General features: G+C 39.7%; 1 protein-coding gene across 1 annotated transcript in view; it reads right to left on the reverse strand.

Moving 5' to 3' along the window:
- The window catches only part of sbf1 (SET binding factor 1), a 104,993-nt gene that overhangs the window by 21,975 nt on the left and 59,190 nt on the right, over nucleotides 1-23,828 (reverse strand). Inside the window, exons 27-34 of the mRNA XM_043713206.1 lie at nucleotides 21,941-22,137; nucleotides 19,818-19,952; nucleotides 19,059-19,154; nucleotides 12,455-12,523; nucleotides 6,662-6,846; nucleotides 5,166-5,342; nucleotides 4,920-5,021; nucleotides 1,497-1,682 (exon numbers count right to left, since the gene is read on the reverse strand). Coding sequence (XP_043569141.1) covers nucleotides 1,497-1,682; nucleotides 4,920-5,021; nucleotides 5,166-5,342; nucleotides 6,662-6,846; nucleotides 12,455-12,523; nucleotides 19,059-19,154; nucleotides 19,818-19,952; nucleotides 21,941-22,137 — 1,147 coding nt within the window. The remainder of the gene's footprint in view (nucleotides 1-1,496; nucleotides 1,683-4,919; nucleotides 5,022-5,165; nucleotides 5,343-6,661; nucleotides 6,847-12,454; nucleotides 12,524-19,058; nucleotides 19,155-19,817; nucleotides 19,953-21,940; nucleotides 22,138-23,828) is intronic.

Consider the following 23,828-nt stretch of genomic DNA (forward strand, 5'->3'; position numbering starts at 1 on the left):
GACCACACCTGGAGTACTGAGTGCAGTTCTGGTCTCCAAATTTGAGGAAAGACATTCTGGCTATTGAGGGAGTGCAGCGTAGTTTCACAAGGTCAATTCCTGGAATGGTGGGATTACCTTACACTGAAAGACTGAAGCGACTGGGCTTGTATACCCTTGAGTTTAGAAGACTGAGAGGGGATCTGATTGAAATATATAAGATTACGAAAGGATTGGACACTCTGGCAGCAGGAAACGTGTTTCCGCTGATGGGTGAGTGCCGAACCAGAGGACACAGCTTAAAAATACGGGGTAGACCATTTAGGACAGAGCTCAGGAGAAACTTCTTCACCCAGAGAGTGGTGGCTGTGTGGAATGCTCTGCCCCAGAGGGCAGTGGAGGCCCAGTCTCTGGATTCATTTAAGAAAGAGTTGGATAGAGCTCTCAAAGATAGTGGAATCAAGGATTATTAAGATAAGGCAGGAAGAGGATACTGATTAGGAATGATCAGCCATGATCATATTGAATGGCGGTGCAGGCTCCAAGGGCTGAATGGCCTACTCCTGCACCTATTGTCTATTGTCTACTAGTGAACCATATGGGGTCTTCCAACAATTGACAATGGTTTTCTGGTCATCAATAGATTCTTAATTCCAGATTTTAATTTTAAATCAAAATCAAACTCCACCATCTGCTGTGGTGGGATTCAAACCCTAGTCTCTAGAACATTAACTGAGTTTCTGGATTAATAGTCTATATATACCACAGGGCCTTCCCTATTATCCAGAGAACCATGGCTCCAGCTTATCTGTAACTAGACCTTCACCTACCTGCTTGTACAAACATCATTTAAAATGAGTGCCAGGTAATGTGTTTTTCTTGAAAAGTACAGTAATCCTTCAAATCTTGGCTTTTAAGCCAGTCCTTTTCCTATTTCAGTCACAAGTCAAAAACACAGAAAAATAGCAAGATATTATTTGCACAGTACTCAAAATACAGGGTCTTAAAGGAGGAGACGAGATTACATCTTTTCTTCTCAGAAGGTTGTTGATCTTTGGAATTCTCTCCTCAAGAGGATAACGGAGACTGGGTTATAGAATATATTTCAAATGGAAGTAGACAGATATTTGACCTACAACTAAGTCCAGCATCTGGGGAGGGGAGAGGCAAGGCAGTAAAAATGGAATTGAGGCCCTGTTCAGATCAGTTGAATGGTGGAGCAAGTTCATGAGACTGAAGGATCTACTTTTGTTCTTGTTATGTATGAGGTAACAAAAAAAAAAATCGGTAAAGTTTGTGACTACAAGGATGTAGCAAACTTCCTTCAATGGGCTAGTTACAAAAATCAATGAAATTCAGTTCCAATTTTAGTCACTGATCCTCACTTTATATTAGTAACCACAAGCTAATGCTAAATTATTGAGTGTATCTACTTGATGGATTAGCTACATTGCAGTACAATCTAACTTCACAGTGGAGATGCTGAAGAGTTAGCTGCTACCTTACGATGCACGTACCTGATGCACACAGTCCAGAAATTGCAAGAAAACAGGGATGAAACCACTGCTCTGACTGGCCATTGTCTGCGCACCACGATGGCTGAAACGATGCCCAAATGATAGCCACTCCTTCTCCACTAGAAGGCGGAAGCCTTCCAATGTCCTGTAATGCTGGTCAGACAACAACTGGACCAAGGACACCACCTGGAGAGAATTCAAAGGTAATTCAGTAATCTGTTTCCAAAATAAGATGGCAAATTTGTACTGGGGGGGACTGCTAGTGGGAATTCTTAAGTCAACCCTCCCTTTTAAACATAACCTTTTCCCTTCTATCTCATTTGCTTAGCTAAACTCCCCTTAACTGTATCTTACTCTATTAGTCTCAACTGTTCTTTGTGCTAGAAGTCCCACATTCTAGCCAGTCTTAGAAAAGAAGTTTCACTTGAATTCCACATTGCAAAACTTAATGATAATCTTAGAATGCTTAACTTTGATTTTTCTCAAGTGGAAGCATCTTCTCCATATCTACCCAACAGACCAGTTCATCATTTTGAAGGCTTCTGTTAGGTTACCTGGAAAGAATAAGCTCCAACTTGTTTAATTCTTCTGAGGAAGATTAACTTCTCAGTTCTGATATCATCCTTGCAAACCTTATTTTGTACCTTTTCCAATGCCTCCATGTCCTTTCTAAAACAAACAGATCAGAACTGTTTGCAGCATTCTGATATGGTCCACACAAGTTAAGATTTTGTATATGTTTTCAATTTTTGCAGATTTTAATTAAATGAAAATAAAACCTCTTTTCAGCAACTTGTAATTGGACAGCATCTTTCACATCCATATAAGCAACCCAAAGCATTTAACAGCCAATTAAAAGCTCTTGAAATATGGTCACTGTTGTTATATGGGGGACATGCAGTCAATTTGCACTCATTAAGCTCTTTCAAAACAGCTATGAGAGCATGATTGAGGGATAAATATCGATTAGGAAATACAAAATCTTCTTATAATACCACTGAGATTTTGTAGATCCACCCAAAAAAGCATTCCATAAAATACAACTTGTCTGATAGTTACTGCCAGTAGCCAAACATTTACTATATTTGCTACAGATGCAGCATCAACCTTCAATCTCCCAGTATGTCTCTTCTCATAATTTACTGTCTTTCCTTATTCCATGTAAGGTGCCCCATCAACAAATAATGAAAGGATAATTCATGCTGGAACCAAGGAACAGCTCATGGAGAATGCCCAATATAAATGTTTTGTTGTAAGCGATTTGTGAAATGCCTTCCTTGTGATAACAGTGGCCTGATGGATAAATGTAAATCTCATAGATAGTGAGTTAGATTAATCAAGGAGGCCTGAATCCTCATTGCTGATCTGTGTCAGGGCAGCAGATAGACAAATATAGGGTACTGTGAACAGTAATAGTCAAAGTTTCTGTCTTTTGTGCTGGAAATACCTGCATTGGGGCAATCATACACCACCAATCATATGTGTGGGTATTCTAGAGCATCTAGTATTTCAGCATACCATCAAGATTGACACCTTAGGCAAAAGTAGTGAGAAAGCTCATGACCATGCACTCTAAATCCCAACAATCAACAACTCCAACAGGTAAGGAGAATTCAAAAGAAACACACATTCCTTTTGCTGGATGTAGGTTTGCTTGTTGGAGCTGGAAAGTTCATTTTTAGATGTTTCTTCACCATACTAGGTAACATCTTCAGTGGGTCTCCGGATGAAGCACTGGTGGTGTAGCCCGCATTCTATTTGTGTGTTTGGGTTTCCTAGGGTTGGTGATATCAAATCCTGTGGTGACTTCATTTCCTACAGTGACATTATTTCCAGTTCTTTTTCTCATGGGTTGGTAAATAAGATCGTCAATGTGTTTGTTGATAGAATCCTGGTTGGAATGCTATACTTCTAGGAATTCTCGTGCGTGACTTTTTTTGGCTTGTCCTAGGATGGATGTGTTGTCCCAGTCGAAGTGGTGTTCTTCCTCACCCATATCTAAGGATAGTGGTGAGAGTGAGTCATGTCTTTTTGTGGCTAGTTGATGCTCATGTATCCTGGTGGCTACTTTCCTGCCTGTTTGTCCAATGCAGTGCTTGTTACAGTTCTTGCAAGGTATTTTGTAACCTTGCAAAAATTTCTCAGTAGCATTGGAAACAACACTGAAAGACAACCAAATCACAGAAGGAACCCAGCAAACCATCAGACAGGCAGTCACACCAACATTAAGCAGGAAAACAGAAGGAAACACACTTAATACACAAGAAAGGAAAGCACTAGAAAGACTTTTAAAAAAAAAGATAAAAACATTGTTATTCTACCTCCAGACAAAGGACGCTTGACAGTCATTTTAAATCAACGAGGTAAAAACAATGCAGATGCTGGAAACCAGATTCTGGATTAGTGGTGCTGGAAGAGCACAGCAGTTCAGGCAGCATTCAAGGAGTAGCGAAATCGATGTTTCGGGCAAAAGCCCTTCATCAGGAATGATTTCATTATTTCAATGAGCCACCACACACTGCAGCACAAAGGAACTACGCAGAAAATCACTTACAGTGCATTCACAAAAAGAACAGGTACCCAATGAACACAAATTTCTCAGCAACAAACCCAAACAAGCAGAGAAAACACGTTCAGAAACCCTAGCCACTCTCCACTACATCAAAGGTATCTCAGAAATGACTGCCAGACTTCTCAGACCCCTCAGCATCATGATAGTCCACAAACTCACCAACACACTAAAACAGCAGTTAATGAACTTGAAAGACCCTATACAGACAACAAGCAAAACTAATGTCATTTACAAAATACCTTGCAAGAACTGTAACAAACACACATTAGACAAACAGGCAGAAAACTAACCATCAGGATACATGAACATCAACTTGCCACAAAAAGACATGATACACTCTCACTAGTATCCTTACAGATGGATGAGGAAGTCACTACTTTGACTGGGACAACACACCCATCCTAGGACAAGCCAAACAGAGACACAAACGAGAATTCCTAGATGCATGGCATTCCAACTGGAATTCTATCAATAAGCACATTGACCCAGATCCCATTTACCACCACCTGAGAAGAACAGAAAATGACATCACCATAGGAAATGATGTCACCTCAGCAAAATGATGTCAACCCTAGGAAAGCCAAACATATAAATAGAAACCAGGCTACACCACCAGTGCTTCATCCAGAGGCTCACTGAAGATGTTACCTCGTATGGTGATGAAACTTCTGAAAATGAACCTTCCAGCGCAGCGAGCAAATCTACATCCAGAACCTCAATCTTCTCAAAACTCGATATTCCTTTTACTTACAAATGCAGAAAAATTACAACATGCAGAGGTAATCACTCAGTGAAGCCTTTTTTTTTATATTAAGTCTGCAGGACAAAGTTTGATAACTGACAGCAGGTACCTGAGTGGTTACATCCCAGCCATCCTCCAGACTGATCAGCACCGAGGATCCATTGTCCAATAACTCGACAATCAATACAGAGACCTGGAGCAACCGGTGCAGCTAGCAACAAAAAAATAGAGTGATGAGAGCAGGGTAAAAGGAGAATGAGAGGATGAAAGTGATAGGGGACAAGAGATCAGGCATAAGTTAGGAAAGGGCAGGTGAGAGGATGCAGTCAGGTTAGGAGGGAGTGCCCTGAAATACCTGAGAGAGCCATTCAGATTCCTCCAACAAACGGTAGTAGGACTGATTAGGATCAACGGGTGCAGAACTTGGCAAGCAAGCCTTCATTAACTTCTTAAAGCTGGTCTTTACATGTCGGATATCAGTTATCTCAATGGGGACAAGTTCCCACTGTTGTAATGGATCTTGTTTTGCTCCCTGTTCAAAGGATTTTAAAAATATTTTTAATCAACTTGTCCAGGCATGTTATGATGCAATTGTGCCCACATCCACCAATTCCTCAGGAAGTTCATTCTACATGCAAACCAACAGGTGTACAAACTTTGCCCCTCAGATCTTTTCTCCATCTTTTCCTCTCACCTTAAAAATATGCCGAGTCTTGAAATCTCGCATCTTTTGGAAAAGACACCAACCATTAACCCGATCTCTACCACACATAATTTTATAAACTTCTGTCAGGTCACCTCTCGACCTCCTATGCTCCAGTGAAAATGTCCCAGTCCATCCAGCCTTTCTTTATAACTCAAACCTTCCACACCCAGGCAACATCCTGGTAAATCTCTTCTGAGCCCTCGCCAGTTTAATAATATGCTTTCTAATAACTGAACAACCAGAACTGGACACAGAGGCCTCACCAATGCCCTATATGACCTCAACATAATTTCTAAACTCAAAGGACTGAGGAATAAAGACAATACCTCGCATCTATCCAAATCGAACCCCATCTACCATTTTTAAATCCATTGACCATTTCATCAAGATCTCTTCGTAATCTTAGAAAACGTCTTCACCGTCTACTATGCCATCAGTCTTGGTGTTGCCCACGGACTTCCTAACCATGCCTTCTATATTCTCATCCAAATCATTTACAAAAATGACAAATAAAAGAGGATCCAGATCCGATCCCTTTTGAACACCACTGGTGACAGGCCTCCAGTCCAAGAAACAAACCTCCTCCATCACACTATCTCCAGCCGTTAAGCCAATTATGTATCCAATTAGCAAGCTCATCCTGAATCCCATGTGACCCAACTTCATTAATTCGTCTACCATGCAGAACTTTGTTGAAGGCTTTACTGAAGACCAAGTAAATTCTGGGACAAACCAGATATTCAGGGATTTGGACCTTAAAGAACTTGTACTCAGCAGAGAGGACCCAGTTTTCTCCCCCTGTCACACGCTCATTAATAGCCATTTGACAGCTCTATTTCTCTTTCATTGCAATTAGCAACCCTTTTTGTCTTTTGCACTGGACTTCCACACTGTCCGTTCCTCACCACTCCTTTGAGCTCCTTTCAATTCTGAAGAAATCATGTTTGTCTTTGTTTTTAAAAATCTACTTCTTCAGAGGGGCTATTAACAACTCTGTGGCAAGTAGGTCTTGAACCCAGGCCTCCTGGCCCACAGTTAGGGACATTAACATTATATTTCTCCCTCCACAGTGCCAGACCTGCCGAGGGTTCACATTTTCTGTGTTTGTTCAGCATCCACAGTATTTAGCTTTTCATATTACACACCTTTAGCTGGGACTTTTCTCCAATAATGTACAAGCCTGCGCGTGACTGGCGCAAGTAATGAGACTCTGATGGGCCCCCATTAGCCTGTGGAGACAACGTTTCTTTGCCTGCAAGCCGGACTCCTACATCTAAATTTAGGGAATAAGCACTGAGTCGTCCACTACCTCGAATGCTTCCCCATTTTCCTAGAAGAGAAAGAAATAAAACTATTATCTTTCAGTTATCACTTCTCAAATTACCATAAATGAAGAATGCAGTGAAATCGTCAGAATCATTCACTCCAGTTCTCTGTCTCAGTGCGGTGCAGGGCTATGGATCTGGACCCAGACACTATGGAGCAGACAGGTGGTGAGAATGAGAGATGTAACTGCAGATTACACAATGTTGGAGTGGGACTTTTGTGGAGCACTTAAAACTCAACAATGAATCACCAAGGTTCCAAAATGCTGTTCCAATCATGAGAATTCATACAACTATGAATGCTTTGTTAATGTCTCCACTTTTCTGAATTAGAATTATTTATATTCTCTTGGAGGACAAAATTAAGAAACGCTTTAAAAATAGGAAAACAATTCTTAACGTTTTATTTCAGACAAAGTTTGAAAGTTAACACTAGAGTTAATGGGATAAGCCTTAAGGAAATATCACCTTCATACTTTCAACAATTTCTTCTCCATTAAACCCAGAAAAGATCTGAGGCAAGCAGAGGCAACAAAACCTGACTCAGCTGCTAATGCTGAAGTAGGTTAAGCAGGAACAATGGCTGTGAAGGTCAAGCCACTGACAGAAGACAATGACAGAAGACAAAGACAGATGATTTCTTGATTAGTAAGGGAATCAAGAGTTTATATGGAGAAGGCAGGAAAACGGAGTTGAAAAACAAATGGCAAAGCTGATAGGGCTAAATGGCCTAATTCTGCTCCAATATCTTATGGTCTCAGATCTCCTGGCATGCTCTCTTCCTTTCAGACAAGGGCAATGAGATTGTGAATTTGTGTCATGACTGTTTAGGATCTTATGTATTAAGTAGTATTTTGATGTGCACTTGCTATCCTTAGGCATACAAGGCTATGAGACAAATTCTGAAAAATGGGATTAGAATATTAGGTGTGTTTTTTTTGACTGGCACAGTCACAATGGGCCAAAGGGCCTTTTCTGTGCCATATATCCAGATGACCATTTTGTTAAATAATCAAATCACCTCTAGCTCTACCAAACTCCAACAAAAACAAGCTCTGCCTGTCCATTGTTTCCTCATAAGAAAACCTGCTCATTCCAGTTATCAACCTAGTAAACCTTTCAACCACCTCCAATCATTTACATCTTTCTTCAAATAAGGGGTCCAAAACTACACAGTATTGAGATATGGTCTCACCAATACCTGTACAACTGAAGCATAACCTCCTTATTTTTATGCCCAATTCTTCTCATAACATAGGATAATATTCAATTTGTTTGTTTCATTAAGTACTTTTTATGTCTCGTGTTCCAGATCACACTGCACCTCGAAATTCTGAAGTTATTCACCTCATATATAATACTTTAGTTTATTCTTCCCAGCAAAGTTAACATCACATTTTCCTAAATTGTACTCCATTTGTCAGATATTTGCCTGCCTACTCAACCTAGATCAGTCTGCATTCGTGCTATGCCATTCTCACAACATACTTTCCTACCTAACTTGGGTATTACCAGCCTTTAATCCCTTCATCTAAGTCAAGTGATATACATTCTTAAAATTTGATGTGCCAACACAGATCCCACCCTCATCATATTCTGTCAATCTGAAAAAAAGCCATTCATCTAGACTCTGACTGCCAGAAATAAATCTTCTATCCACACGAGTACGTTTCCCCCTAGACCATGATCTCCTACATTGCATAATAACCTTTCTGGAACATTGTCAAATTTCTTCTGGAAATGAAAGGACAACACCTCACAGGGTTCCCCTTTATCCACAGCACATTATTCATTGAATTCCAATAATTTGGTTGAATAGAATTTCCCTTTCACAAATCCATGCTGACTCTTCCCAATTACCTTGGGATTTTCCAATTGTCCAGTTATAACGTCCTTAACCCCCTTCCCTCAGACTAACAGTCCACTGTTTCCTGTTATCTGTCTCCCTCCCTTATTCAATGGGGATGCTATATTACCTACTTTCCATATAACATTAGAATGTAATATAAAGGATGTGATAAATTAATATTTAGGAAACAATAGCAAATTTTGGTAGAGTCAAAAGAAATCATGTTTGACAAACTTGGAAATTTTTTTTTAAGGATGCTGCTTGTAGCATATCAAAAGAGAACTAGTGGATGCGGTTTATTTGGATCTTCCGAAGTCATCTGCTCAAGCCCCAAATAGAACATAATAAATAAAATTAAATTGTGGGATTGGGAAATGTACTGTGGATTTAGAATTGCTTAATGGACAGAAAGTTGCAAACAGTTAAAAGATCATTCTTAAGATGGCAGATTGTTACAAGTGGGGTGCCAGAAGGGTGAAGTACAAGATTCACAACTGCTCAGAACCTATGCAAACGATTTGTACGTGGGCACCAATTGTAAGATTTCCAAATTTACTGATGTCACAAAACTGGCTGGGAATGCAAGTTAGCTTCAAAAGAACTTGGACAACTAAGTGACTCAGCATGTACATGACAGATGGAATATTGTGTGAATAAGTATCAAGTTATTCACTTCAGTAGGAAAAAAAAGGGAAAATACTTCTTGAACAGTGAGGGGCTGGGAAGTGCAGGTGTCCAAATCGATCTGGACGTCCTTGTCAGTGTGTCACGACAAACATATCGCTGTAGTAAGCAATTAAGGCAGCAAACGGCACACTTATATTCATTTCAAAGGGATTCGAGTACATAAGTAAAGATGTCACAGTTGTATAGAGTCTTGATGAAGCTAGAATCTAGAATACAGTAGCGCCTTGACTTACGAACTTAATTCGTTCCGGGACCCGGTTCGCGAACCGAAAAGTTCGCGAACTGAATCAATTTTTCCCATTGTTCGGATAGGGTTCACAGCGCACGCGCCAAAGACGAACTGCTCGTACCTTCATTCGTATTTTGAATTTTGTACGTATGTTGAAGCAAATTTTTATGCACAATGCTGTTCGTAAACCGATTTGTTCGTGAACGGGGTCGTTCGTATGTCGAGGCGCTACTGTATTGTGAAAAGATTTGGTCTTCTTTTCTGGGGAAGATTATAATTGCTACAGCAGGATTTCAACAAGGGCTCAAAATATTAATCCCCAAGATAGTTTTATGTGGAGAGATTGAGGAAATTGAATCTCTTCACTAAAATTTCAAAGATTGAGAGGAGATCGCATTTAAACTTCAAACCTATACAGAACATACAGGATGGATGCAAATATGATGTTCTCTTACTCATGATGCGAGAACCAGGGTACACAATTTCAGAGGAAGTAGTAGGTCATTGAAGACTGAGATGAAGATACAACATCTCTCTCTTTGACATTTAACGTCTTCAACACCATGTCCCACTATCAACATCCTGGCAGTGAGCTAATTGTAGAGTCAGAAGAGGTATCACTGAACTTATAAATAAAAATGAAAGTATGGAGTGTAGAACATAGATTAAGAAAGTGAATGAACACTGATACAACTTTGAAAAACAGAGGCCCATTATTCATTCATGAAATATGGGCACCACTGGTTAGATCAGCAGTTACAACAGCAGCTTCAGTGACTCATCTCCTTACTCCCCACTGCCTGTCCACCATCTCCAAGGCACAAGACAGGAGTGTGTTGCAGCTCCATCAAATCTCAAGAGCAAAATCAATTGCAAGTTTCTCTCCAAGCCACACATCAGCTAGCTTGGAATTATATAAACATTCATTGGCATAGTTCAAAATTCTTAATGCTTAGCAGCACTGTAGGTGTACAAATCCCCCACATCGCGCCATGAATTGCAGCAGTTGAACAAGACTGCTCATTGTAGGGATAAGCAACAAATACTGATCTAACCAGTGGTGCCCATATTTCATGAATGAATAATGGGCCTCTGTTTTTCAAAGTTGTATCAGTGTTCATTCACTTTCTTAATCTATGTTCTACACTCCATACTTTCATTTTTATTTATAAGTTCAGTGATACCTCTTCTGACTCTACAATTAGCGGTGTAATCTGCACTTCTCAAGTTATTGATCTTCAATCTGTTCTAGATTTTCTGAATCTCTAAAGACAGCTTAATTACATGGGTTGAATAGTTTCTGGGAATCATCACATTGCTGACACACTCTTAATTGGGAATCTGACGAGTTGCTATTAAGTCCCATCGCTACTAACTGATTTTCAATATAAATTCTAAATTAACTTAGGTTACCAAATCCATAAAAACAAATACTCAGGTAGATCTATTCATAAATTAAGAATAGTGAAGGCACAGTAAAGTTGCACAGAACCTTGGATGAACCATACTTAGATCTGGAGAGCAGTTCTGGTCTCCATAACCATATGTGGTGAGTGCTCAGAAAAAAAATGTTGATAAGAGAATTGAGAGGCCATATTATACCTCAATCGGGAAAGATAGAAAATGTCGGAGAGTCGTTTTATGAAGATGACTAAAGAGTGTCCTGACTACAGTTTTTAAGATTATGGAAAGATTGGGTGGGGATAGATGTAGAAATGACACTTTCACATGAAGACACAACAAGAAATCATAAAATAAAATCAAAATGGCCCAGGAATCCAACAGAAAATTCAGGTGAAATATCTTTAACAGAGAGTAGTTAGAATACAAAGCTAATTATCACAAGGAGTAATTGAGATAACAGCACTGATGCATTTATGGGAAACCTGATAAATGCAGATAAGGAACAGTGAAAGGAGGAAGGACGAATAAAGGCTTGAAACATTTGGACCAAACAATCAGTTTGTGTCATAAATATTGTTTAACTGAGCAAACAGTCTGCCAGTGAAGCAGATTTCGAGGGCAGGGCAATAACTGTACAAATATACACAAATCTCATTGATGACACTAAGATGAAAACTCAATACATTAATACGTTATTTTCCAATATTTTTCATAATGAAATACAATAAATTACAACATTAACATTAGCAGCAAGGAACTTACAGCATTCCTGAAGTACAGACTGAGGAATTGGGGTATAAATCATGCATCTCTATCACCTCCACTGGCAAGAAGGTGGAATTACAGTAATAAATTTATGCAGGCAATTTTCAATATAAATCAATTGATAAGAGGGAATGTTAACATGGGGAAGAAAAGGCTGGTCATGAGTTGGTGTTTACCGATACAAGCTTTAATATATTATTCATATTACAAGGACAGTTGAACACAAATACGGAAAACTTATCCTAGCGGTGGTCATTGAGAGATTAATGTTCACATCAGTTCACTCACTCAGTAAAAGCTGAAAGGTATAACTAAGTTAGTTAGTCAAAAATCACACAACACCAGGTTACAGTCCAACAGTTTATTCGAAACTATGTTTTTACAGGCACCTACCTGAGGAAGGAGCAGGGAGGGGTTCCGAAAACTTGTGGTTTCAAATAAACCTATTGGACTATAAATCGGTGTCGTGTGATTTTTGACTTTGTCCAGACCAGTCCATCACCAGCATCTTCACATCATAAGTTAGTTAGGTGAGTGGAATAGAAGATAAGGTTGGTACAGCAAATGGTCTCAGTTAATACAGGCGGTAACAGGTTAATATCTGTGTTATTCTTGGTGTTAGCTTTCTAAAACACAAGCTTCAAAATGGTTACTTTCCTTGTGCTTAAACACACAATACCTTGAGGGCTTTCTCTCCCCTTCGCTATGGCCCTCGGATTTGCCAGAGTGATAACCCTGCCACTGTGACCTAACATTGAGAAGGCACAGCACAAGAAAAAAAATTTGATAACTTCTTTCAGGAATATGAGAGCACAAGATGACAATAACACATGTGAGAATGCACAACAGTCATTAGGCATCAACCAGTTTAGCTAAAAACATATCACACAGTGTGGAGCTCTGAAAGAAAGTTTATCAACCTGAAATGTTAACACACTCTTTATCAGTGCTTAGATTGCAAAGCATGTACAGCACCTCCCAAGCTTTGCCTTTGTATTACAGGACAGCCATATCTCTCTCCATTTAAACATTTGTTACAATAACTTAGTGACATCAACAAAACTCATTACAAGCAGATAGTGGGCACAGAATAAATCCATCACTGTCAGTAGTGGTACAGTGAAATGCACTACAGTCTGGCAATGGGCACGATGAAAACTAGTACAATCTGATACTGTTCACACAAATGCACTACAGTCAAGTACTAGGCACACTGAAATCCACTTTAGTATGGTGCAGGGTACATTGAAATGCACTGCAGTGTAAAGACTATGTATATCATTTTCTATATTACTACTCATGGTCTGAAATGGGAAAAGACTGTTAAAAACTAAAAGATTACGGAGAGGATTATTACACTTTTTAAAACAAGTTACCTGACATTCATTGTAAACAACATTTGTAATGTTGTTTATTAAAACAATGTTGGAGATTACTACAGATGAAATGGAGGCATTTGTACTGGTCTGTGCATGAAGGTAGATTCAGCTGACAACACCTAGTTAATTAGTCTGTGGATTACAGATTGGTTATTGATGGCAAAAACCACCTGCCTACCAACAATTAGTGATCAGCTCCCATGTAGCTGAACAACTTGTGGATGTGAATACTTAGTAAGATATCATCAGACTTGCAAGAGGGAAGCAACTCCCGTTTCCTCTGCAGTAAAAGCCACCTCAAGCCCAAACAAAGACAGTTTACATCCCATCATTACTTGCTGTAAGCTATTGCTCTTAACTAGGAAGTCAGAGACTGTGCAAGTGTGAACCTGTAACCTGTGTCTCCTGCAAGCAAGTACCTGGCATAGGAAGATCCAGAAGCCCACCCTGACAAGCCAAAACGATCATCTCAGTGAACTCTATGAACATTGGTCACTGAATTGATTTTCCAGTCTTCTCTCTGTCCATAACACCCATGCTGCTTTTTGATACTCTGTTTCTGCCTGTATCTGTATGTTAAGGGAGTTTGAAAAGGGTGGGAATGAGAGTTTTAACTAGTAGGGCTATATGTTGACAATTCATAATTGTATACTCATAGCTAGAAACTATTCATTTGCAATAAATAATCATTAATACAGAAGCTTGGTGTGTGCCATCAATCTGAGTTAAAAAAGATTCAAAGTGGGGAATTTTGCACACTTCTATAAAATCATTAAATGTTGTGATTACTCCAGGAACAGCAGGACTCAAATTCCAGTTCACTGCACCAGTAACAAATATTTAGGGCTCACTTATGTTATGAAGGTAGAGGTGTGCATTGTACCTTTAAGACAGAGGGGAAGCAGGTGAGGACTGACTGAAAGCAGAGTGTGCTGAACAATTTAAAAATGGAACATTTGGTTGACACAAATCGCTGATTCTGTGTTGCCATGGTACAAAAACAAATTCAAATTTGGCCAGTTTAAATTATGGCCCAGAAACAAAATCCAATTAAAATTGAATTTAGTCTTTTGATGACATCAAACCAATGAAACGATCTGATGTTTTGGGGTATAAAACTGAATATTTTGAATGGTTAGAGGGTTAACAGCGACCAAGCACCAACAAGTACAGACCTCTATCCAAACAGCTCTCTGAAAGGTACCTGTCTATAAGAAAAGTTGTGCACCAGAAGACCGAAGAAAAGACGACCCTTTTTTGTAAATCTTAATCGGGATTTTTTTTTAAAAATCAGACCAGAATTACAGAGTGAGAGGTAAAAGATAGGTTTAAGAGAAAGGAGTTGAAAATAGTTATCTAGTATTTTCTTTTGGACTTAAAGAATAAAACTTTTAATTTCTACTTTAAATAGTGAGATCGGAGATAGTGTTCTTTGCCTCTCGAAATTTAACAGATTACGGCGTGAGGTGAGCTTCTGTGTGTTGGGCTTAAATTAGCAGAGGGGTTTACCTCGTGTCATAACACTTGGGATTGCTTTTAAAAAAAAGAAATAAGGATTTGATATGGTATTGCATTAGCAACACACAAATAGCTGAAAAATACAAGGTTCATTGAAGAAATGGGATATAGATAGCAGAGTTGTCCCTAGCAATATTAAGGGAACTTTCAAAGCTCAGGTTGATTGTCTTGGTGGGTTAACTGGAGGTGGAATTGCCTAGCAAAAATAATTGAGGTGATAGCTCAGTACTTGGGTTTAGCCTTAGCAGAAATACAAGAGAAATCAGGTACCCAGCAGACTGAATCCTTAGGATGGTCAAAGCAGCTTTATTCAGGGGAGAGAATGAAAAAACTAGAGATAACAGAAAGATAAGGAAAGAGAAGAGAAGGAGGACGGAAGTGGAGACATCCTCGCAGATCTGTGAATGAAGAATTGATGACTGTTCATCAAATACCTTAAGGAGACAATTTGTGTAGCACATGAAATTCCCATGGACAAGAAGGAACACAGAAAATGTAGGCATCAATAAACAGGTATTTTGCATGGCCAAGACTTCATGAAAACATAGCGCAGTTCTGTAAACCAGCCTTGGTTGGAGGGAAACGTCAGAAGGTTATAAAATGACACCTTTGATATCCATGCCAGTTTTAGAAGAATCATTTAATTGAATATTAGTAGAGTGAGTAGGACCATTACCAAAAATGAAAGCAGAATAACAATATATCCTTACAATACGGATATGAAAATCAGTTTTCCAGAAGCTATTCTTTTGAGGATAATTACAACTAGGCTGCTAGTGGAAACGTTACTGTAGTTTTTTTTAGCTCAAAACCGTGTGGGCGGCACGGTGGCACAGTGGTTAGCACTGCTGCCTCACAGCGCCAGAGACCTGGGTTCAATTCCCGACACAGGCGACTGACTGTGTGGAGTTTGCACATTCTCCCCGTGTCTGCGTGGGTTTCCTCCGGGTGCTCCGGTTTCCTCCCACAATCCAAAAATGTGCGGGTCAGGTGAATTGGCCATGCTAAATTGCCCGTAGTGTTAGGTTAAAGGGGTAAATGTAAGGGTATGGGTGGGTTGCGCTTCGGCGGGTCGATGTGGACTTGTTGGGCCGAAGGGCCTGTTTCCACACTGTAAGTAATCTAATCTAATCTAATCTAAACTACTAATTGAGATACAATCTAATCAGGATTCTAACTTGTTAGCTAAAGTTTTCTAAGAGATTAACAGATTGGGTAGAAAACAAATGTGTATCATGTACAAACAGAGGGAGCTTTGGTGAGATCCCATCAGACTCTCAAAACCATGATTAAGGTGTACTGTCATGAATGCTGACTGAGTTAGGGCAAAGAATGGGGTGTTTTACTATTTGCTACCAGAGATTCCTCAAATGAATCTTCTGGATTTAGTAAATTTTTTCATTTTGTTTAGAAAACAACTTATCTGATAAACATTCTTAGGAAAATGAATCAGTTATATCACAAACATTCTGAAAATGTGTTATCATAGGGAAGAGAATGAGGATGAACCGGTGTGTTTGGTAAGAAACCTGGAAAATGACAAACAATAAGAGTGAGCTAGAAAGAGGTACACATTTCTCAAACCAACCCTCCTACAGTTTGATTGGCTAACAGCAATTTTGAGACTGGTAGACACTGTTCTTGAATTTAGAGAAAGGAGAATGAGAGAATCTTGTAAGACATTGTGGAAGTATACAGTAATTGTAGAGATATACTTGGATGCACAACGAGCCATGATATGGACTTGAAAGAGTCAGGATGTATAGAACAGCATCGTTGCTGGCTGAGCCGTGGAAAACAGGCTCAGGTTGAAACAGATTCAGAACATGGTGAACTTGATTGAACCAAGTTGAAGCAGCTGGAATTCACTGATAATGTTAGTTTCTAAACCGGAGTGATCAGATGGACTCTGTACAGGTTATTGAAACATAAAATGTCACACAGTTAGATTCCATGCTGGAAGCCTACATTAATAGAAACGACTGAGGCAGTGCCAATCCTAAGAGCGTTATTAAAGGTGCATTGACAAGAGCCAATAACATCAAGTGATAAAGAAAGATTCAAGTTTGTTACATCATTCAGTGATGCCATTCAGCTTAAAGAATGCCGTAGCCACAGAGGTTTATGAACCAAGTCATTTCTGATTTTCTAACTGCACAATGTATCTGAATGATATATAGTAGCACATGGGTACCTATTTAAGAAGTTATAGCAGTAGTATTAAATTTAACCAAAAGTAAATTTGGATAAACAAGAGTAGCTGACTCAGGGCACTTTGTAGGAAAGGGACAAGTAGAAAAGGGAAGGCAATATCTCTAATAGAATTTCCTGTTTTTAAAGTCATACAATCAGCTGCCTGGCACCCTGAAACCCACCATAGGCTGCTGGCCTGGCACCTTGAAAGCCATTACATTCTAGCACAAGGCACACCAAAACTTTCAAATGACTGGTCCAGGGCACATTTAACAAAACTGCAACCAATTTCAGGATACACAAATGGATACAGGGCACGCTGAAACCAATTACAATCATAAACTGAGCACAGTGAAACCCACTACAGTCTGAGACCGAGCAGACTGAAGAATCACTGCAGTTTGGTCCAAAGCACGGTGAATCCTATTAGCCTGGTACCACGCACATTGAAAACTGACTACAGCGTGTTAGCAGAACACTGGCACTCAGATATACAAAATACAGTAACACTCATTACCATCCAACACATACCATTCATATGCCCATCAATATTTCTCAAATCTATTAATGTGTTTGAAGAGGTACATAGTTACCCAGCACAGTCCAGTATTGTATCACAGTGCATGGGTTCAATAAACCATTTCCCAGGGATTTAAAGGTATCACAATTATTCACTATCTATACAAGATAGCCCCAAAAGAATTGTTCTGATTGGTAAGATTTTAGCAAAAGTCTTAATCAGTTAACTTGTAAGCCTCATAGTAGAATGCCAGTGGTCAGAGAGCGTTAAGGAAAACCAGAGGAACATGCATTTGCCAAAGGGTGAAATTTATGTCACAAGAGAAATGTTCTGTACCATAAATTAGATTTTTTGTTTTTGGCTTTCATCACAATAAACAGAGCGACCTAGTATGAAGTTTTACACAAAATATGTGGATATCCTGATATAACTGTAAATTTTATGCAGCAACTTCATAAGGGAATGAACACCAGAGTCACAAAAGGAAGGACAAAGTGTCCAGCACATTCAGAGCAGAAATGACAGGAATTCAGAGTTCAGCTCATACTTAGAGACATGTAAAACTAATCAAAAGAGAGAAAAATAAAACTGGGATTATGGCCAGAAGAGTTTTATTTTTCATCACTGGTCAATGAAATTAAGCATTCCAATTCACCAAACAAATGCAAATTTCATTCTCCTCTCAGGCCTTTGGACATGAGTAGTAATGCTCAATGTTTGCATTGTAATCAAAACGCCTAAACCACCTAACATAGTACCATCATTGATATATTTGGTTTTTTACTTCTGAACCAGAGCTATGAAATGCAAAGAAGATACAGATGTCAGTGATATTGCAGGTCGCAAACTTAGACAAACTCCAATCGTCAAAAGATAGTCTTGTAACATAAGCCAGTATCAAAGTAAGCACTTTCTATAATTGCTACAGTGATAGTTAAGGCTCGACTTAAGGCAGGCACCAGTACAACATTGTTATAAAACATCCAATCTTTCTGCACTCAAGGTATGCTTGAAACAGGGACAAAGAATTTCAGTCGTGATGAAGGGCTTTTGCCCGAAACATCGATTTTCCTACTCCTCGGATGCTGCCTGACCTGCTGTGCTTTTCCAGCATCACTCTAATCTAGACTCTGATTTCCAGCATCTGCAGTCCTCACTTTTGCCTACAAAGAATTTCTGGACATGGTGGTTTCTACAGAGGCTGACGTCGACTTGTTGAACCAGGCACAGCCAATAGAAGAATTGGGGGATGGAATAAAGCAATCTTTCCATTCCCTTTCTTCTGGCATAGCACAGTAGGTGCAGTTACAATGAGCTTAAGGGTTTCCTTCTGTGTGTTAAATCACATGATTACATTCCATTATGTTCCCCAGTTAAAAATCCTTTTGTCCCATCACTCAGGTCTCCATTAGAGTCCCACGCTCTGTTGTGCAGTGGTCTGTCTGGCAAATGAACACAGGGCATCTGTTTGATTAGGCACAAAGCAGCACAAGTATAAGCACTGATAGTTCAGTCCAGCAGTTCCACTCACCCATTCTCCCACTGGAAAGAAATTTAAATAAAAGATATGGTTCAGAAATAATGAGTTTTGAAGGGAAAAGATCTTAAAGATAAATTACAAAGTTGCTCGTATTGATTGTATACATGCCATAGCAGTTCAGACTGATCCTCACCTCCACGACTGAAAGTGTTCGGTATTTCTTCCTTTCCACCCATCACCTGTTTCATCAGCACACCAATCTTTGGTTGCCTTTGCTTATCAGACGAGTCTACAGAATATAACAGGATACAGGTCATGCAAAGGTTCCCCGAATATAACAGACCATGGAACGTTATGACATTGGGAGAAGAATAGAAAGAAATTTCAAGATGCAACAGAGCTCAGAGCAGCGAACAGATAAAATGCAGATCAGCAGAGGGGGAGCTGGCTGACAACAGACCAGAAAAGATTAACCTACTTCCTAAGTGTCACCCTTCAAGCTGAGGAGCATGGAATGAACATATATTAAAATTCCACTCCCTTCCTCTGATGGTACTCAATACTCCAATGGTAGCTTAACCAAGGGATTTATACAATTGCTGTTGTACTCTGCCTTTCGATGATAAAACTAAAGCCTCAGTTTACTTTTTCAAGAGCAAAGTGTTTACTTTGAAATATTTAAAGAACAAGAGGTATGGCCACAAGGTGAGTAAGAGGATTCTTGGCCATGGTCAGGATCAAAGGGCACAAAGCACGCAATTCAAAAGCCTCACCAAAATTAGAAACAGTTTAATAAGGTAAAATTACCAGTGCTGCATTGGTACTCTAAAAGTGACTTGCTACTCACCACAGAACTGGGTATCCTTTAACTCAAGGCCCACCAGGTACAAATACACAGACTTCAGATCTTTCGATTACTTGGTAAGAAAAATCTCTCAAACACACAACAAACCTGAGCTGTTCATGTGAGACGTGAATCCGCCCAGAGTGTTGCGACCACCTGTGTCTGCATAATGTGGCATGGAGTTTATGACTGCCTGGAAATACTTTTCTTGTGCTAAACTGGAGGAGTCCGAATGAGAAGGATCTGAAACAGAAAAATATATTTCTTGGTAAACATTCCTTAATTACAGATGAATAGCAGCAGTTAACAGATTTGAATCATAGCTGCATTACTCAAAAACCAACCAAAACAAATGACAAAATCACAAATCAAAACCATCAGACCACACCACCTCAACCCTAAACCACCTAATGTAGTAACATTCCATGATCAGTTATATTCAGGGAACCTTTGCTTGACCCATATCCTGTTATATTCTGTAGACTCGTCTGATAAGCAACGGCAACCAAAGATTGGTGTAATGTAACAGGTGATGGATGGATTGGTCCACTATATCACCAATCTTAGCATCCATGATGTGGCTTTATATCATCCAGGACTAAACAGACTAAAGACTGGTATCTTATCCAATTTCCAAACACCTATTCCTTTCACTGCCACAATCGCACTTCCCACAATCTGCAATGCTAACCACCTCACACTTAACATACACATCTTCAATGCCTATATCTGCCTGTAATCTGTAATACTCAGATTCTAGTTTACAATATCCAGTTTCACTGAGCCACTTCAGATAATACCTGCAGTTTATAATATTCACACTCCCTATGTCCACACATTAACACACTTCACTCCCACTGTTTACAGCCATTTAGTGCGTGTCATAGAGTCATGTAAGTTTACAGCATGGAAACAGGCCCTTTGGCCCAACTTGTCTATGCTGCCCAGTTATCACAATTAAACTAGTCCCACTTGCATGCATTTGGTTTATATTCCTCCATACCCATCCCAAATATACACCTGTCTAAATGTTTACTCAAGGACAAAATTGTACTCGTTTCCACCATTACCTCTGGAAGCCTGTTCCAGAGGCATATCATCCATCTTCTGCATGAAACAACAAATCCTCTGGATCCTTTTGTATCTCTCCTCTCTCACCTTAAACCTACAATCTCTAGTTTCAGACTCCCCTACTATGGGGAAAAGTTGTTGGCTTATCTATGCCTCTCATAATTTTATAGACGTCCTGTAGTATAGAGAAACAAGTTCCACCCTGTCCAGTCTCTTTTTATAACTCAAACCTTTCAGTCCAGGTAGGCTCCTAGTAATTTTTTTCTGCACTCTTTCTATTTAATAATATGCTTTCTACAGTAGGATGACCAGAACTCTATGCAGTACTCCAAACGTCTTGTACAGCTGCAACAAACTGTCCCAATTCCTAAACTCAACTCTGACCAATTAAAGCAAGGATGCCGAAAGTCCTTGTCACCATCTGTGACTCCATCTTCAATGAGCTATGAACCTGTACCCCAGATCTTTTGTTGTATAACACACGCTAGGGGCCTACCATTGACTGTGCAAGTTCTGCTCTTATTTGACCTACCAAAATGAAACACCTCACATTTATCCGAATTAAACTCCATCTGCCATTACTCAGCTACCTGGCCCAACTGATCAAGATCTCACTATATTCCCAAATAACCTTCTTCACTGTCCATTATACCAGCAATCTGTGCATCCATGATGTGGCCCTTGTTTGAGTTGAACCAAGGTGGACAAGATCAGAAGTCAGACAACGCCAGGTTATAGTCCAACAGGTCTATTCAAAATCTGCTAATCTTGGTATCATCAGCAAACTTACTAACCATACTTCCTAAATTCTCATTAAAATAATTTCTATAAATGAAAAATAGCAGTGAACTCAGCACACATACCCGCGCCACATCACTGGTCACAGGTCTCCAGTTTGAAAAACCACCCTCAACCACCACCCACTGTCTTCTACCTTCAAGCCAATTTTGCATCCAATTGGCTGGCTCTCCCTAGATCCCATGCTTGTAAAAGGACTCACTAAAGTCTGTGTAGACAATGTCTATCACACTGCCCTCATCTACTTTCTTGGTTACCCCTTCAGCTTGTATCGCTCCCACAAATAATACTAGCTCAAAACATCTAACACCAGGGTTTGTAATGCTGAATTCCCCCCCTCTCACTGATATACTGGTTAGTACCTGCAGCTGGAGCATTCTGGGACTTGAAAATGCCAACGACACTCTTCCCATGCAGCCCAGCTGATCGCAGGAGCACAGCCTTTGTGCGTGAGTTCCGCCAACAGACAACAGGGAAGCGGTTCTGTCTGTAACACCGTGAGATGCGCTGCATTAAACTGTCCTGTATGGTCTGGGGGATAATTAGGAGGCTGGGGTAACTGTAATGAGAAAATACGAAGCCAATGATAAAAGCATTCTGCTGGCACCTCAACAGCCTGTGCCTTGTCACACACATTAATGCTATTATTGAGACACTGCCTTCAGGTTCAGCAACTTCCCACTTCTTCATACTGGGCCACAGATTTACTTGTGCATACAACTCTGTTTATGAGTGAATGCTGTGTTAATTACAGATAACATAGTGACTAATATTATGATAGTAACAGAATCCACATGTATTGAGACCAAGAATAGAGGAGGATCAGTCACACAAATGGGATACTCAACTGAATGCCTAATAATGGAAGAAGAATATGTAGGCAATACCATAAAATGATAAAAGACAGAACAAACAAGGGACATTTCAAGTACGAGGTAAATTAGCAATAAGAATTAATAGGGAAAGAAAACAGGATGAGAGGACCAGAATAGAACAGTGTGGAAGCAGGCCATTTGGCCCATCAAGTCCACACTGACCCTCCGAAGAGCATGTCATCCAGACCAACACCCTCAACCTTTTCAACCTATCCATGCAACCCTGCAATTCCCATGATTAACTCACCTAGCCTGCACATCCCTGGACACCATGGGCATCCACCTAACCTGAACATTTGGACTGTGGGAGGAAGCTGGAGCACCCAGAGGAAACCCACGTGGAGAACGTGCAAACTCCACATAGATGCCAGAGGGTGGAATCTAAGCCAGGTCCTTGGTGCTGTGAGGCAGCAGTGCTAACCACTGAGCCACCATGCCATCCATGCCGACTAGGAAAGGTAAACTAGGAAAATATTTTAAACACAGATGGAAAAGCCATAGGAAATATTTAAAAAGGTATTGGAGTTCTAAAGATAGATGTATGAAGAGATTCAAGGGAAAATTGTGCGCACAAACTAGAACAGTAAATATATTCTACAGATACAAACAGAAGAAAACGCAAGACAAATATAAGAACACAAAGGGTTGCGCAAGAGAAACTGAGAATATTAACACAAGGATCAAATAATTACTGCACCACTATACTTATGTGGAAGGTAAGGTGGTAATAAGATTAGAAGAAATTACAAAAGGTATAACATTTAGGATTGGAGACAGAGATAACTGATAAGCTGATCAAAAATAGGGACCCTGATCTGAATGGATTGCATCACTGCATGTTGAGGGTTAGGAAAAAGACCCCAGATAAACAATGACATGTTTATAAAAATTCCTGGAAATTTAACAGCTTTAGGGGCAAGTAGACAGCCATTAAAATTTCTATATTTAAAATGTTAGTCCTCAAAAGGGACCCGAGTGTATCCAGGAAACTATAATCCAGTTAACTTCACTAGTAGGAAAGATAGGAGGACTTTAATAGACAAAAACGCAGAAAACAAAAATGCAAACGTACTAAGTACAAATTATAAAAGAATTTTTAGAACAAAGAGAAAATGGAGATAATGTAGCTGATTTAAGTTTACAATTTCAGAAGGCTTTCAATAAAAAGGTACTGCGTAGCAGTTCGCTATCTATAACAGCAAGCAGGTTAGGGTTTAAGTCACAGAATAGATAGCATGGTGATTGTAAAGCAGAAACAAAGAATTTGAAGTTAGCTACTCATTCCAACGGCATTATGATGTCACAATCCTGTGCTCAATTGCTCTGACCAATGAAGGCAAGCATGTCAAATGCCTTCTTCACTCACCTGTCTACT

The sequence above is a fragment of the Chiloscyllium plagiosum genome, chromosome 23, assembly GCF_004010195.1.
Source record: "Chiloscyllium plagiosum isolate BGI_BamShark_2017 chromosome 23, ASM401019v2, whole genome shotgun sequence".
NCBI lineage: Eukaryota > Metazoa > Chordata > Chondrichthyes > Orectolobiformes > Hemiscylliidae > Chiloscyllium > Chiloscyllium plagiosum.